Source organism: Heptranchias perlo, chromosome 5, assembly GCF_035084215.1.
Source record: "Heptranchias perlo isolate sHepPer1 chromosome 5, sHepPer1.hap1, whole genome shotgun sequence".
Taxonomy (NCBI): domain Eukaryota; kingdom Metazoa; phylum Chordata; class Chondrichthyes; order Hexanchiformes; family Hexanchidae; genus Heptranchias; species Heptranchias perlo.
Genome location: NC_090329.1, coordinates 76,704,822 through 76,721,449, shown reverse-complemented (window position 1 = coordinate 76,721,449; position 16,628 = coordinate 76,704,822). Strand labels below are relative to the sequence as shown.

General features: G+C 43.5%; 1 protein-coding gene across 1 annotated transcript in view; it reads left to right on the top strand.

The window, feature by feature from the left end:
* dcbld1 (discoidin, CUB and LCCL domain containing 1) overlaps positions 1 to 16,628 on the top strand; it is a 103,143-nt gene that overhangs the window by 24,635 nt on the left and 61,880 nt on the right. The window contains exon 2 of the mRNA XM_067984685.1: positions 1,465 to 1,683. Within this exon, the coding sequence (XP_067840786.1) occupies positions 1,465 to 1,683 (219 nt within the window). The remainder of the gene's footprint in view (positions 1 to 1,464; positions 1,684 to 16,628) is intronic.

Here is a 16,628-nt window from a genome sequence, read left to right as displayed (position 1 = left end):
GTTACATTTTTGTCAACTTTTTTCCATTTTATAAATTCTGATGTCCACATTTATAATGGAAACTGCCTACGTAAACTTGGTTACTATACCCGCCTGACAGTGGTGGTGCTGTAGGTCTCCACTTTGTTTCCCTGCTTCTCAGCCTGTACTGCAGAGAATTCCTGCTCCAGCCAACTCTGTTTCCCAAATTTCCATAAATTCTGCTTTTAACGGTGAATAATATAAAATCAAAGTATTAAATAAGAATAAGGACAGAATAACTTTTAAAATAGGAACTGGATTATGCCTGCATGTCTTTTCCAATTATCACCCACTCTCTAACCCTGCATCATTTGAAGACTGCCTTTCGTCTTGAATCCCTCTGTGCAACTAAAAGTGATAACTGGAACTCTGTTGGGATTCAAAAAATCAGTTGAAAGTAAAGATTTATATTGATAAAGGCCTTGTGCTGGAAGCAGGGTTCCATAGTGTTCCCAATTTTAAAATATTTGTATCCTTTTATTTGAATGCCATGCAGGATGAGGCACTGTGAAGTTTAAAATGGAAGCCATGCATTCTGTTTCTGATGAGATTTCCTCGACTTCATGTGAAGGCTTGGGAGTGTCAATACACAACATGCTGTCTGGGTTTGATATTGAAATACAAAGGTTTTCTGCTACCTTTGTTTTTTGTTTTTGTCTTTGTCCATAAACTGTCCTCATTAGGTTCAAAGTGATTTTCCAGACAACCTGGGCTTGCGAAATGGTCACACATAAAAAGCTCATCAAAAACATTTTTTGGAAAAAAGACTCTAGAATTGAAAACGTGTTCTTACTTTTAGCTCAGAAAACTTTTTTTTAAAATTGGGGCAGTTAAGTATTGTATTGGCATTTTAGCTGTTGGATTTACTTTCCTCTGCCTGTACTTCTTTTGTAATAAGATTGATTAACAGTTTTGGCCTGAAGTATTTGATCTCACGGGGCTGTGTTTTTCCACCAGTCTTGAGAGGTTAGGAGTGTATGATGGACAGCCCATGTTATTTCTGGTGTATGCGCTAATGGTACAAAGGTGGATTGATAAACTTGAGCACACTATCCCAGTCATTTTGTGCCATGAGGTTGAGTTTCAGTTCATAGCAGGTACAGTCTGCTTATAGAAGCTACCCTTTGCAGTGAGTGTGAATAGAGTAAGGGTTGAAGAAGTTTCTAACTTTTTTTGTGAAAGCTCTTCTGTACTACATTACCTACCTATCAAAATGGTGTTATATATAATTTATTCTTGAACTGCTTTTGAACAGCATGCTTTAAATGTCATTCCAATCCCTCCCCCGCCCCAGGATACAAACTAGAAGTATTTTTTTAAAACTACATATCAGCTGCCCTTTAACGAAATCAGTACTTAAAGAAAAATAAAGACAACCACATTCTAGAAAAAACACACTATATTGAGCATTTCATACATTTTTTTAATGACCTGTTTTAACAGGTGATGGATGTGGTCACATGCTGTTAGGTCCTGGCAGTGGAACGTTGACATCAAGGAATTATCCTGGAACCTACCCAAATCATACCTGGTGCGAATGGCAAATCCAAGTGCCTCAGGGAAAGAAAATTCTCCTGAAATTTGGAGACTTAGATTTGCAGCAATGCACATCTGATTACCTCAAAATCTTCAAAGGAACCTCTTCCTCAATGACTGAATATGGTAAGATCATGACTGTAATTGTTGAAATTCAGTAAATGAACTAAATTAATCAACCACTTCAGGTTTGGCTTCTTGTTTACAAAGGCACTAATCAATTTGTCTGCTATGAAGTGTGGAACAGGTTAGCAAAAATAGAATGTAGACTTTGATGGGATTTTATCTTTGATGGGATTTTATGTTTATTAAAGGTTTACACAACATGTAATCTCAACATGGCCATGGAATATGAACTGTATTTTGAAGTGGCGATCCCTGGACCGAAGTGAATCTTGTTATAGTTCAGCCTTTTCCCTAACACGTGCTCTTGTGTTGACTGCTAGATTACAGTTTCCAGCAGAAAATCAAATCCTTTATGAATCAAAACCTGAGATTTTATTCACCACCGTTTACAGGTTAGCATGCACAAGTTTAGCTATTAGCATCTAATTGTGATGTGTTGTGCATTGGAGAATATGTGGGATGTCTGCCACGTCGCCTTCAAAGGTGTAAAATAACATGCCCTAAATCAATCCATACAATTAAAATTATTTGGTTAAATTTGGTCACCGGTGAAAAATACAAAAGCTAAAACGCACAACAAGATATTAGTTCAGTACAATAACCAAGCTTATACAATATTTCAACTATTTTTATATTAAAAATAATCCAAAATCCTTGTTCTTTTCAGTAAATTCCTGAAAATGTAGCCTTTACTGCTAAGCTATGTGGGAATAATTCCTTATGGAGTCCCTGAAGGCACATATAGTAGTGAAGCAAATAGGGAATTGAAAACTCTGAGAAACTGTCAGTTATAAATCAACTTTTCTTTTGAATATCAAGCAATTTTTTCTCAATAGCCAGGTAATCAAACATTAAGCATTTCTTTTTAAAAACCATTTATGTGGACAAGGTGTGAACTGAGACATCCATGCAGCCTAATGGTCTTATGCCTGACTGCAATGAGAAAACACAACTCCATCTGTGTGGTTAGAATGAAATCTGCATGTGAAATACCCTTTGTCCTTCTAAGAATCTATAATTTGATTAATTTGGGTTCAAAGGTTATTGTGGCTTTATCCCAAACACACATCAAGCACTATCTTAAGCTCACATGAGACAAAATGTCTGTTTTCATCACATTTGTGATTTGATGCCCATTGATCCCATAAGATCTATGCATTTTTTTTACTGCTAGCTGTTTGCATGACAAGAACATGACCACTTATTTCACAGTATTTTGCTGTCTACTTTGAATTATTTTGTACTAGAATGAAACTTGTGACCCCAAGGGTTCATATTTTACATCTTTAAGTCAATGCGCATATTAAACTTGACAGCTTAGTAATTAAATGTGTAAGTCTGTAGAGAATACATTGGCACATCATTTGTATTTATATTCCTGGGGAAGAGTGATCATAATATGATAGAATTTCACATTGAGTTTGAGTGACGTACTTAAGTCAGAAACTAGAGTCTTATACTTGAATAAAGCCAATAACATAGGTATGAGGGGTGAGTTGGGAAATTAGATTAAAGGGTATGATGGTAGATAAGCAGTGGCAGACATTTAAAGAAATATTTCAATATTCTCAACAAATATACACTCCATTGAGAAATAAAAACTCCATGGGAAAAGTGATTCATCCGTGGCTAACTAGAGATAGTATTAGATTAAAGGAAGAGGTCTATAATGTTGCCAAGAAGAGTAGTAAGCCTGAGGATTGGGAGAGTTTTAGAAACCAGCAAAGGATGACCATAAAATTGATTTTAAAAAAAGGGAGAAAATAGAAAATGAGAGTAAACTAGCAAGAAATATAAAAACTGATTGGAAGAGCTTCTAAAAGTATGTAAAAAGGAAGAGAGTAACAAAAGTAAACGTTGGTCTCCTAGAGGCTGACACAGGAGAAATTACAATGGGGAGTAAGGAAATGGCAGATGCATTATTTTGTATCTGCCTACACAGTAGAAGACACAAAAAGCATACCAGAAAGAGTATAGAACCAAATGGCTAATGAGAGTGGGGAACTCAAAGTAATTAATATCAGTAGAGGAAAAAGTACTGTAGAAACTAATGGGACTAAAAGCCGATTAAATCCCCTGGACCTGATGTTTACATCCTAGGGTTCTAAAAGAATGGCTGCAGAGATAGTGGATGCAATGATTATGATCTTCCAAAATTCCCTAGATTCCAGAACGGTCCCATCGGATTGGAAGGTAGCAAATGTAATTCCGCTATTCAAGAAAGGAGGGAAAGAGAAAACCGGGAACTACAGACCAGTTAACCTGACATCAGTCGTCGGGAAAATGTTGGAATCCATTAGTAGGGAAGTGGTAATAGGGCACTTAGAAAATCATAATATGATTACGTAAAGTCAACACTGTTTTATGAAAGGGAAATCGTGTTTCATAAATCTATTTAGAGTTTTTTGAGGATGTAACTAGCAGGGTGGATAAAGGTGAACCAGTGAATGTAATATAGTTGGATTTTCAAAAGGCATTCAATAAGTTGCCACATAAAAGGTTGTTACACAAGATAAGGGCTCATGGGGTTGGGGGTAATATATTAGCATGGATAGAGGATTGGTTAATGGTCAGAAAACAAAGAGTAGGGGTAAACGGATCATTTTCAGGTTGGCAGGCTGTAACTAGTGGGGTGCCGCAAGGATCAGCGCTTGGGTCTCAGCTATTTACAATCTATATTAATGACTTAGATGAAGGGACCGAGTGTAATATATCCAAGTTTGCTGACTATACAAAGTTAGGTGGGGAAGTAAGCTGTGAGGAGGACAGAGAGTCTGCAAAAGAATATAGACAGGTTAAGTGAGAGGGCAAGAAGGTGGCAGATGGAGTATAATGTGGGGAAATAAGAGGTTATTCACTTTGGGACGAGGAATAGAAAAACAATATTTTTTAAATGATGAGAAACTATTAAATGTTGATAGTCAGAGGATTTGGGTGTCATCATACAAGAAGCACAAAATGTTTGCATGCAGGTACAGCAAGCAATTAGGAAGGCAAATTGTTTGGGGCTTTGGTGAGACCTACCTGGAGTACTGTGTACAGTTTTGGTCTCCTTATCTATGGAAGGATATACTTGCCTTGGAGACGGTGCAACAAAGGTTCACTAGATTGATTCCTGGAATGAGAGGGTTGCCCTATGAGGAGATTGAGTAGAACGGGCCTATGCTCTCTGGAGTTTAGAGGAATGAGAGGTGATTTCATTGAAACATATATGATTCTGAGGGGGCTTGATAGGGTAGATGCTGAGAGGTTGTTTCCCCTGGCTGGAGAGTCTAGAACTAGGAGGCATTGTCTCAGGATAAGGGGTCGGTCATTTAAGACTTAGATGAGGAGAAATTTCTTCACTCAGAGGGTTGTGAATCTTTGGAATTCTCTACCCCAGAGGGCTGCGGATGCTGAGTTGTTGAATATATTCAAGACCGAGAGAGATAAATTTTTGGACTCTAGGGGAATCAAGGGATATGGGGATCGGGTGGGGAAAATGGAGTTGAGGTTGAAGATCAGTCATAATCTTATTGAATGGCAGAGCAGACTCGAGGGGCCATATGGCCTACTCCTGCTCCTATTTTTTACGTTCTATTCCAGAACTGCTTTCTGAAGCAGTTTTGTAATGCCAGTTGCAGGTTCTTTATTGTAGATACTGTACTAGTTTATACTGCAGAGTGATTGCTACAGAAACCGGATTTCTTTTAAAACAATTAGTCATCCACATTGCATTGCTTAAGTAACTGTGTGTGTGTGTGTGTGTGTGTGTGTGTGTGTGGTCTACTTGGTACATTTTAATCCTTTGTGAATCAGTTATTAAGCACATTTAAAGGAAAACAGTTTTATTTTCCTCTAAATAATTTCCATCACTATTCATACAGTATGTTTTTATATATTTTCCCACTTAAAGCTACAGTGTGTATTACAAAACTTTCTTGATATTACAAAACTTTCCCTTCTACGTTTCAGGTAAACTTATTCATAATTGCTTGCAACCTTGAAAAAAGGTGATTGTAGTTCATTTAGTTTAAAATACAAACATGCAGCTTACTTAGATGGGGAGAATGAAATGTATCTAAGCGGTATTTGCATGACCTATTCTTTGCAGGATGGTGAATGAGAATTTGGCATATTGGCATGACTCTGCCCACTTCAATTTGGTAATTGCCTGCCCTTCCCATTGCATGAGCAATATTTTGAACTTGGACCTGCTTTTCCACTTGCAGCCTGCGATTTTCTGTCTATTAAAGCGAATGAGCAGAAAAATTTGAGACTGCTGAGTCCAAATCTGAGTTGTGGTTCTCGTCCTCCTGTTCCATACACAAGTGAAATTTTTTTTTTAAATGTTCATTCTTGGGATGTGGGTGTCACTGGCAAGGCTGGCAATGCCCATCCCTAGTTGCCCTGAGAAGTTAGTGGTGGGTCTTCAGAAAGCTGTTAAGAGTCAACCACATTGGTGTGGGACTAGAGTCATGTATAGGCCAGGTAAGGCAGGTTTTCTTCCCTAAAGTAGATTAGTGAATCAGTTAGGTTTTTAAAATAATCCGACTTTTACTGATACCAGCTTTTAACGTCATAACTAGCACAAAGGAAGATGGTAGTGGTTGTTGGAGGCCAATCATCTCAACCCCAGGACATTACTGCAGGAGATCCTCAGGGCAGTGTCCTAGGCCCAACCATCTTCAGCTGCTTCATCAATGACCTTCCCTCCATCATAAGGTCAGAAATGGGGATGTTCGCTGATGATTGCAGTGTTCAGTTCCATTTGCAATCCCTCAGATAATGAAGCAGTCTGTGCCCGCAGGCAGCAAGACCTGGACATCATCCAGACTTGGGCTGATAAGTGGCAAGAAACATTCGCTCCAGACAAGTGCCAGGCAATGACCATCTCCAACAAGAGCGGGTTTAACCACCTCCCCCTGACATTCAACGGCATCACTATTCGCGGAATCCCCCACCATCAACATCCTAGGGGTCACCATTGACCAGAAGCTTAACGGGACCAGCCACATAAATACTGTGGCTACAAGAGCAGGCCAGAGGCTGGGTATTCTGCAGCAAGTGACTCACCTCCTGACTCCCCAAAGCCTTTCCACCATCGACAAGGCACAAGTCAGGAGTGTGATGGAATACTCTCCACTTGCCTGGATGAATGCAGCTCCAACAACACTCAAGAAGCTCAACACCATCCAGGACAAAGCAGCCCGCTTGATTGGCACCCCATCCACCACCCTAAACATTCACTCCCTTCACCACTGGCAGTGTGTACCATCCACAGGATGCATTGCAGCAACTCGCCAAGGTTTCTTCGACCGCACCACCCAAACCCGCGACCTCTACCACCTAGAAGGACAAGGGCAGCAGGCACATGGGAACAACACCACCTGCACATTCCCCTCCAAGTCACACACCATCCTGACTCACCGTTCCTTCATCGTCACTGGGTTAAAATCCTGGAACTCCCTAACTAACAGCACTGTGGGAGAACCTTCACCATACGGACTGCAGCGGTTCAAGAAGGCAGCTCACCGCCACCTTCTCGAGGGCAATTAGGGATGGGCAATAAATGCTGGCTGTGCCAGCGATGCCCACATCCCATGAACGAATTTTTAAAAAAAAATCATGTCCTCTGGATTACTAGTTCAGTAACATAACCACTGCACCACCGTCCCCATTAAAGAGTTTCTTGTACTGGAGCCTCTTGTCTTGCTTGTGTCTCCCCATGGCAGTTCTTGGATGGAATAGTTTGTTGAACTGCACTTGTTGGCTATGGCTTCCACCATAGGGAGCTCATTCTTAGTCTTATTGTAAGGATCAACTACTCCTTGAATGATCCACCAATGGGAAAAGCACTTTCCCACATTGTAGCATCAATGAATTAAGCAAGTCGATGTTCTATTTTCTTTGAGTGGGGAGGAGGAGAAAGGGAGAAGAAGGCCTGAGCTGGATCGTGGTATTACTTTGGATGCTGTGACTAGCGCCAGGGACTAGCACATGCACACTCATGCCCGGATTGTGTTGGGCCGTGCGTGCGCATTATAGGTCACTAACTGCCCTTGCTGCCATTCACTAAAAGCACAGACTGGAGGCCGAGCACCAAAAATGCAGCCGATGCAGTTAGTCATGAGGGGGGAGGAGAGCAGAGAGGAAGGAAGAGGCGAAGCAGGATGAAGCGGAGATGCAGGGGGAGCAGAAGCAGTGCGGGGAGGGGAAGGGGGGGAAACAGAAGGAGAGGAAAGGGGGGGAGCAGAAGGAGCGCGGGGTTCCCGGTGGGAGCAGAGCAGGGGTTGGGAGGGGAGGGAAGAGAATGTGATGTAGTTCTAAGGAGTTAAGAAAGGGAGAACGTGGTCCAGACGTTCTCCCCCTCCCCCTCCCTTTAGATCTGGATCATGCTCTCCTCCGCACTCCCCACCCCTGTTAAACCAGGATCACGCTTTTGACCGTGAACGGCACTGAGTTAATTTCTCGGAAAGCCCGCCGCATATTCAGTAAGTGACGTCATCAGACGCTGTGTCACTATTTACTTTGTGATGTAAAAGGTGACCCTGCCCCCTCTTTCTACCCAATAAACCTGAAAATAATCCATGGCCCGCACGCAATGCCCCATCAATCACCGCAGCGCTCTCCCAGTATTTAGTTTGACAGAGTGATTGGTGACAGTGTGGATACTTCCGGTTTTCGATTGAGGCGTGACATCCTCCTGCACATGGGCCGTGCTACCCGATAACGTCACTCTCAGCGCATGCTAAAAAGCTACGGCTCCGCTAGTGATGTCACATCGAGCGACGCCACCCTCGCCCATTCTTGTCGAATGAAATGCGCCTCACAAAACCAACCTTGCAGCTCAAAATATGTAAAATAGTCAATGCTGTAGATTTATCAAATTCAGCCTTGGAGAAACGGCTACAGCCCCCCGCATGATCTTGCAGTGCCCGTTCATGGGGCCACAAGTCAATTGCTGGGCTGAGTTGGCCCGGCGTGAAGTGTTTTCAGAGTCAAAGCGAGGTGGGAGACTGCTCAGTCTGAAGGCCTCACTCTTCCAGCAGACAAGGGAATTTGGTGGGAGTTTTTGTCGGATCATGCTGCTAGCATTTGACAAGATTCCACATAAGAGACTGTTAACAAAAATGACTGCACGTGAAATCATAGATTCATAGAAGTTTACAACGTGGAAACAGGACCTTCGGCCCAACATATCCATGTCGCCCAGTTTATACCACTAAGCTAGTCCCAATTGCCTGCACTTGGCCCATATCCCTCTATACCCATCTTACCCATGTAACTGTCCAAATGCTTTTTAAAAGACAAAATTGTACCCGCCTCTACTACTGCCTCTGGCAGCTCGTTCCAGACTCTCTCCACCTTTTGAGTGAAAAAAATTGCCCCTCTGGACCCTTTTGTATCTCTCCCCTCTCACCTTAAATCTATGCCCCCTCGTTATAGACTCCCCTACCTTTGGGAAAAGATTTTGACTATCTACCTTATCTATGCCCCTCATTATTTTATAGACTTCTATAAGATCACCCCTAAACCTCCTACTCTCCAGGGAAAAAAGTCCCAGTCTGTCTAACCTCTCCCTATAAGTCAAACCATCAAGTCCCGCTAGCATCCTAGTAAATCTTTTCTGCACTCTTTCTAGTTTAATAATATCCTTTCTATAATAGGGTGACCAGAACTGTACACAATATTCCAAGTGTGGCCTTACTAATGTCTTGTGCAACTTCAACAAGACATCCCAACTCCTGTATTCAATGTTCTGACCAATGAAACCAAGCATGCTGAATGCCTTCTTCACCACCCTATCCACCTGTGACTCCACTTTCAAGGAGCTATGAACCAGTACTCCTAGATCTCTTTGTTCTAAGACTCTCCCCAACGCCCTACCATTAACGGAGTAGGTCCTGGCCCGATTCGATCTACCAAAATGCATCACCTCACATTTATCTAAATTAAACTCCATCTGCCATTCATCGGCCCACTGGCCCAATTTATCAAGATCCCGTTGCAATCCTAGATAACCTTCTTCACTGTCCACAATGCCACCAATCTTGGTGTCATCTGCAAACTTACTAACCATGCCTCCTAAATTCTCATCCAAATCATTAATATAAATAACAAATAACAGAGGACCCAGCACCGATCCCTGAGGCACACCGCTGGTCACAGGCCTCCAGTTTGAAAAACAACCCTCTACAACCACCCTCTGTCTTCTGTCGTCAATCCAATTTTGTATCCAATTGGCTACCTCACCTTGGATCCCGTGAGATTTAACCTTATGTAACAACCTACCATGCGGTACCTTGTCAGAGGCTTTGCTAAAGTCCATGTAGACCACGTCTACTGCACAACCCTCATCTATCTTCTTGGTTACCCCTTCAAAAAACTCAATCAAATTCGTGAGACATGATTTTCCTCTCACAAAACCATGCTGACTGTTCCTAATTAGTCCCTGCCTCTCCAAATGCCTGTAGATCCTGTCTCTCAGAATACCCTCTAACAACTTACCCACTACAGATGTCAGGCTCACCGGTCTGTAGTTCCCAGGCTTTTCCCTGCCGCCCTTCTTAAACAAAGGCACAACATTTGCTACCCTCCAATCTTCAGGCACCTCACCTGTAGCTGTCGATGATTCAAATATCTCTGCGAGGGGACCCGCAATTTCCTCCCTAACCTCCCATAACGTCCTGGGATACATTTCTTCAGGTCCCGGAGATTTATCTACCTTGATGCGCGTTAAGACTTCTAGCACCTCCCTCTCTGTAATATGTACACTCCTCAAGACATCACTATTTATTTCCCCAAGTTCCCTAACATCCATGCCTTTCTCAACCGTAAATACCGATGTGAAATATTCATTTAGGATCTCACCCATCTCTTGTGGTTGCGCACATAGATGACCTCGTTGATCCTTAAGAGGCCCTACTCTCTCCCTAGTTACTCTTTTGCCCTTTATGTATTTGTAGAAATTGGATGCAACCTATTGGCTTGCCTTCTGCACCTGTCTCTGAAACTGGACATCAGCTCGTTGATGCTCCAAACAGATTCCACTCTATCAACATCAACTTTATCCCACCATGGGACCTCTGACCTTAACTTTGGACTCCCACGTATTGTCTTCTCTCTATTGCCTGTTTTTTACCAGGACATATCTATTCCAATCTTGCTATGTAATCACGTCTACGTAACTTGAGTTTCCCTCTGTCCACTCGCCTGCGCATTTTGGCTTCTGCTCCGGACCTGAGCCCATCGCTTCTATTTCCCCTTTTTTCTTCTTTTCTCTTTACCTCTCCTAGGCCTCTCTCTTCTGTCATCATGCCTCCTTTCATTTTTCCTTTCTCGGGTACTCTGCCCTCCCACATCCCTACCCCAATCTTTCAGCACTCTTCGACCGTCCTACTCTCCTGCCATCGTCCCAGGCTCGACTCCTTCTTAGATAAGCCTTCAGCCCTCTGTTCCTCTCTTGGCATCCTCCAAAGGGCCCATCGAGGCACTCGTCGCTGCCTCCTTACGAGCAGCAACCCCAACTGCCTCATCCAACTCTCTCACTGACTTGCCCAGCCAGTGCGCCTGCTGCAGGCTAATCTTGCCAATCTCCTTTCTGTCCCACTCATTCCTCCTAGCGCTGACCCTGTGGACTCTTCCAGCAGATCAGCCATCACCGACCTCTCCGCGTCTCCCTCCAGAATGTCCGTTCACTTGTGAACAAGGCCCTTGCTATCCATGAGCTTAGTGTAGATGATTGCATCGTAGGAACATTGGAACAGGAGTAGGCCATTCAGCCCCTTGTGCCTGCTCCGCCATTTGATAAGATCATGGCTGATCTGTGATCTAACTCCATGTACCTGCCTTTGGCCCATATCCCTTAATACCTTTGGTTGCCAAAAAGCTATCTATCTCAGATTTAAATTTAGCAATTGAGCTAGTATCAATTGCCGTTTGGGGAAGAGAGTTCCAAACTTCTACAACCCTTTGTGTGTAGAAATGTTTTCTAATCTCGCTCCTGAAAGGTCTGGCTCTAATTTTTAGACATCATGGCCTTGCTGGAAACCTGGCTGTTGGGTAATAACACCTTCCCCCTTAATGAAGCCTCCCTGCCTGGCTATACCTTCCATTACTTGCCCCGCCCAGACCGCCACGGTGGTAGTGTGGCCCTTATCACCAAATTACACCTTTTTGTCTGTCCGCCAACTCCCCTGGCACCTTCTCCTTTTGAGATCTCACCTCCTTTAAAATTCTCATTCTCTACCGGCCACCCAAGTATCACATCAATTTCTCACCGAGATATCTTCACTGCTTTCTTCCCTCAACCTCTGCACCGAGCGACTTCTCATCCTCAGTGACTTCAACCTCCAGTTCAACTCCATGCTCTCTCTCCTCTGAGTTCACTTCCCTCCTATCCTCCCTTAATCTCTTGCTCCATATTAACATCCCCTACCCATATTCACAACCATCCCCTCGACCTTGCCATCTCAAGTGGCCTCTCTACTCCCAACGTGTCAATTGCAGATAAGGCCATCTCTGATCACTTCCTTGTATCCCTCCCCACCCCACTTTCTTCTGTGTCTGCCCTGGAAAAAAAACTCTTCCCCCAAGTCACTTACAACGGCACTTTCAAATTCCCAATTGTCTAGCCTTTGGCCCGTCATTCACCACAACATTTCTGTAGCTACCGATCTGCTCAATCACACCCTCACCTCCACCTTTGCCCTTTTCCCCATTAAAACCATTACTCTCTCTCACCTTGGTTGTTTCCTCTGGTACGGACCTCATCTCTGCTCCCTTAAATTCAAGGGATGCTGATTTGAATGTTTATGGCGCATAACTGGTTTAAGCATTCATCGCCAGATCGGACTGGACCACATAAAGCACTATCGGGTCCTGCTTTCCTGCCAAAATTGTTCACTATTCTAGGATCATCCTGGAATGCAAAGATAAACCCTGGCTTCTCTTCTCCACTACAAACTGTCTTCTTAAACCCCTTTCCCCTGCCTTCTGCACCCTCACCTCCAACAACAAAATCTGAAGAGCTCATGGACAACTTGGTCACTAAGATTGAGACCATCCGTTCAGCTGCCTCTACCATTTCCCTCCCTTCCCCTAGCCCACCAAGCCAAACTTCCCCTGCCCTAACCCTGAACTTGCACCTTTCTCTAGTTTCTCTCCTATCCTCATGTCATTCCGAGCTCATCTTGACCATGAGACCCTATTCCTACCAAACTGCTGACCACCCAACTTCCCTTCCTGGTCCCCATTTTATTTGATATTGTTAATGGTTCCCTCGCCTCAGGTACCATCCCCCTCCCCTTTAAATCTGCCGTCATCCCTGTTAATTGTATCCATGTGATTTATATCAATTAGTGTTAATTGATACACACCACCTGAATACAATTGGGGACTCTCTTGTATCCATTTATAAGAGAACTTATCTAGGGTGTGGGTTGTGTGGATTTTTGTGAATAAAGGCTTGGAAGCAACTGAAGACCAGGCTCTAGTATTCTATCCTTCACCACTTGGCTATCCAATTTATAATAATCACACCCCTCCTTTTTAAAAAAAAACCTACCCTTGATCCCTCTGTCCTTGCAAACTATCGCTCCATCTCCAACCTCCCTTTCCTCTCAAGTCCTTGAACGTGTTGTCGCCTCCCAAATCCTTGCCCACCTTTCCTGCAACTCCATTTTTGAATCCCTCCAATCAGGTTTCCGCCCCTGCCACAGAAACGGCCCTTATCAAAGTCGCGAATGACCTGTGACCGAGGTAAACTATCCCTCCTCATCCTTCTCGCCCTGTCTGCAGCCTTTGACACGGTTGACCACACTCTCCTCCGTCGTCCAGCTGGGTGGGACTGCGCTCGCCTGGTTCCATTCTTATCTATCCAGTCGTAGCCAGAGAATCACCTGCAATGGCTTCTTTTCCTGCTCCCGCACCATTACCTCTGAAGTCCCCCAAGGATCTATCCTTGGCCACCTCCTATTTCTCATCTACATGCTGCCCCCCGGTGACAACATCTGAAAACACGACGTCAGGTTCCACATGTACGCTGACAACACCTAGCTGCGCCTCACCACTACCTCCCTCGACCCCTCCATTGTCTCTTGATTTGTCACACGGCTTGTCCGACATGAGCAAAACTTACCTCCAACGAAATATTGGGAAGACCGAACCCATTGTCTTCGGCCCCTGCCACTGACTCCATCCGTCTCCCTGGCCACAGTCTAAGGCTGAACCAGACCCTTTGCAACCTGGGCATCCCATTTGACCCCAAGATGAGCTTCTGATCACATCCGCTCCATCACCAAGTCCACCTACTTAATGTTGCACGTCTCTGCCCCGCCTCAGTTCATCTGCTGTTGAAACATTCATTCATGCTTGTGTGTTCTTTGAACTTGGTAGTATCAGTGCTGTGCGTTCTCTAAACTCACTAGTGTTAGTGCTGTGCGTTCTCTGGATTTGGTAGTGTTGGCACTGTCTGTTCTCTGAAATCAGTAGTGTTAGCACTGTGTCTTGTCTGAACTCTCTAGTCTGCCGGACAATGACTGGATCAAATTACACATTCTAGAGAACTTGAATTACTCTGCAGCAGACTGGATCAAATTACACATTGCAGACAAAGGGTTGGGTGAGTATTATCCTCTCCTATTCTGTCGGAGGCAATATCAGAATGTGTTACTGCCACCATAGTGGTGGCATTAGATGTGACCTATTTTAGAACCAGTTGTGATGGTGTTTCTTAAGCTTGTGAATTCCTTATCGCATGGTACTAATTATCTGATGTGCCACCTTTTTAGCCTATGGATCATGTATTGTACAACACTATACAAAACAATCCAGTTTTAAATTGCCATTTGTCTGTAGTTTATTCTGATTAAGTCATAGCCCGTGTTCAACCAAAGAATGGTATAAACAGCCTTTTATAAGGTGTGAGTAACTTCTAATTCTTAACTCAATCTTCTGTTGGCAGAGGTTTAATAAATTTAGTATTATTAGTTGGAGTATGTTAACTAGCTAAAATGAAATTGCTAATGTTCCTTAGTACTCTAAAATTATTAAATATATCTATTTAATTTGATATATTTGCATTCATGCTGCAGTGCTTTGTGATCACTGAATTCTAAACATGCTTTTCTCCAGTTTACCTGTATTCAGTCTTCATAGAAGTTTCACTGGGGAATGATGCCAAGATACTTGCAAAGGTGCTGTAACTTGAAAAAAATATAAGTAGAAAGGAAGGAAACTTATTAATGTTCAAATATTTCAACCGATTGGTTAACGTTTTACAAGCATAATCCGTGTTCGTCTGTAAAAGGAGGGGGTTAAATGAAGAATAACGTGTTCCTCTGTAAAAGGATGAAGAATAATTTTGAGGGCTAAAGAAACATGCATTGTCAGCTTCTCTTGGTTTGGTGTTTACATGATGTGGAGATGCCGGTGATGGACTGGGGTTGATAAATGTAAGGAATCTTACAACACCAGGTTATAGTCCAACAGTTTTATTTGAAAATCACAAGCTTTCGGAGGCTTTCTCCGTCGTCACACTTCACCTGACTAAGGAGAAAGCCTCCGAAAGCTTGTGATTTTCAAATAAAACTGTTGGACTATAACCTGGTGGTGTTTACATACCATTGGTGTTTACTGCTGATTTTGGTTCCAGTAATTCTGCAAATAACACTCTCTCTATGACTTCTCTCTCACTGTGTGGCACTAAGTCGTACTGACTAGAAGTCTCAGGTTGATCCTTGGACTATGCTGAAGTTGCTGCTCTGAGCTGGGACAGCATGTGGGGCATAGAATTAACTTCAGAGCCCTGGCTAGGAAAGAGAAAAATCATCTAGTGTTTTGATCCCCAATTACTATCCATTGACCCCCTGCTAGAAAGACCATTTGTGTTGACATTGGATGGTGGCCTCTGCGGTTGAGAAAAGCCTGCTGACAGTTGCTGTCTAGGCTCACACTGAAAGCTTAGCCTCATGTGTGGGTTTTTGGCACATATGGACCCATACCCCAGCAAAATTCGGCCCCTTAAGGAGTACAGCTGTACTTCTGCTGTTTGTCAAAACATCACTTTTTTAGAAAGTAATTTTTTCTTCTTTTATTTAATAGAAGGGAAAATCTGGTTATAGTGATCAATTTAGACAAGTCCCCAAATGGTCATTATAATCGAACGATCACTAAATCCAAAAGTGTCAATCCCGTGATGACCTGTGGGGCAGCTTTCAAACCCAAAGCTGACACTTTGAGCAGAGTGCTGCTCAGCAGTTTAAAGTGCTGTTAAATAGCTGAAGCAGCTATTTGTATTAAACTGTAAATTAACTTTTATATAACCTTGACATGTGTCTGGTTTCAGGACATTTGACCATTTTGCCATGGAAGGATTTGGACATGATTCATGCTGAAGTCCACAAAGGTTTAAAGTCCTGCTTGCAGCTGGGGAGGAGGGTGGGGGGGGGGAAAGGAGATGTGTAGTCAAGCCAGATGGACCGACCGTTCCAATCTAATAGGGGAGGGGGATGTTAGGCCTTTCCGGTGGATCATTCAGACTCATTGGCCCCGATATTTGCAGGGAAGGGGGGGGTGACTTTTAGCAGCTGGGAAACCTGGAAATACAGGGAACGTGGAGGTTCTGCTGGGCAGGGACTGGAAGGGAGGGAGAAATTGCCAGGCGGGGTTGGGGGTGGGTGGTAGAAAGAAAGAGATTGTGCGGGGGGAGGTCAGCCGATCCTGGGGAGGGGGTTGGCAGGAAAGCAGGTTAGCTTGAGGACCCGGGAGTGGGTGGGAGGGGGGGAAGCACTCTCGCTTCTCCTGGCCCACAAGCAGTGCTGGAAAAGCACTTTCCTGCTGGATCCTGCAGTTCTCCCCTCCCTTTAGCTCCTGAGTCCTGGGAAATCTAGCACATAGCCGTTAAATCTAAATTGCTGCTAAAATCTGATGCGCACAGCCTCATTAACATATTTAAATTGCTG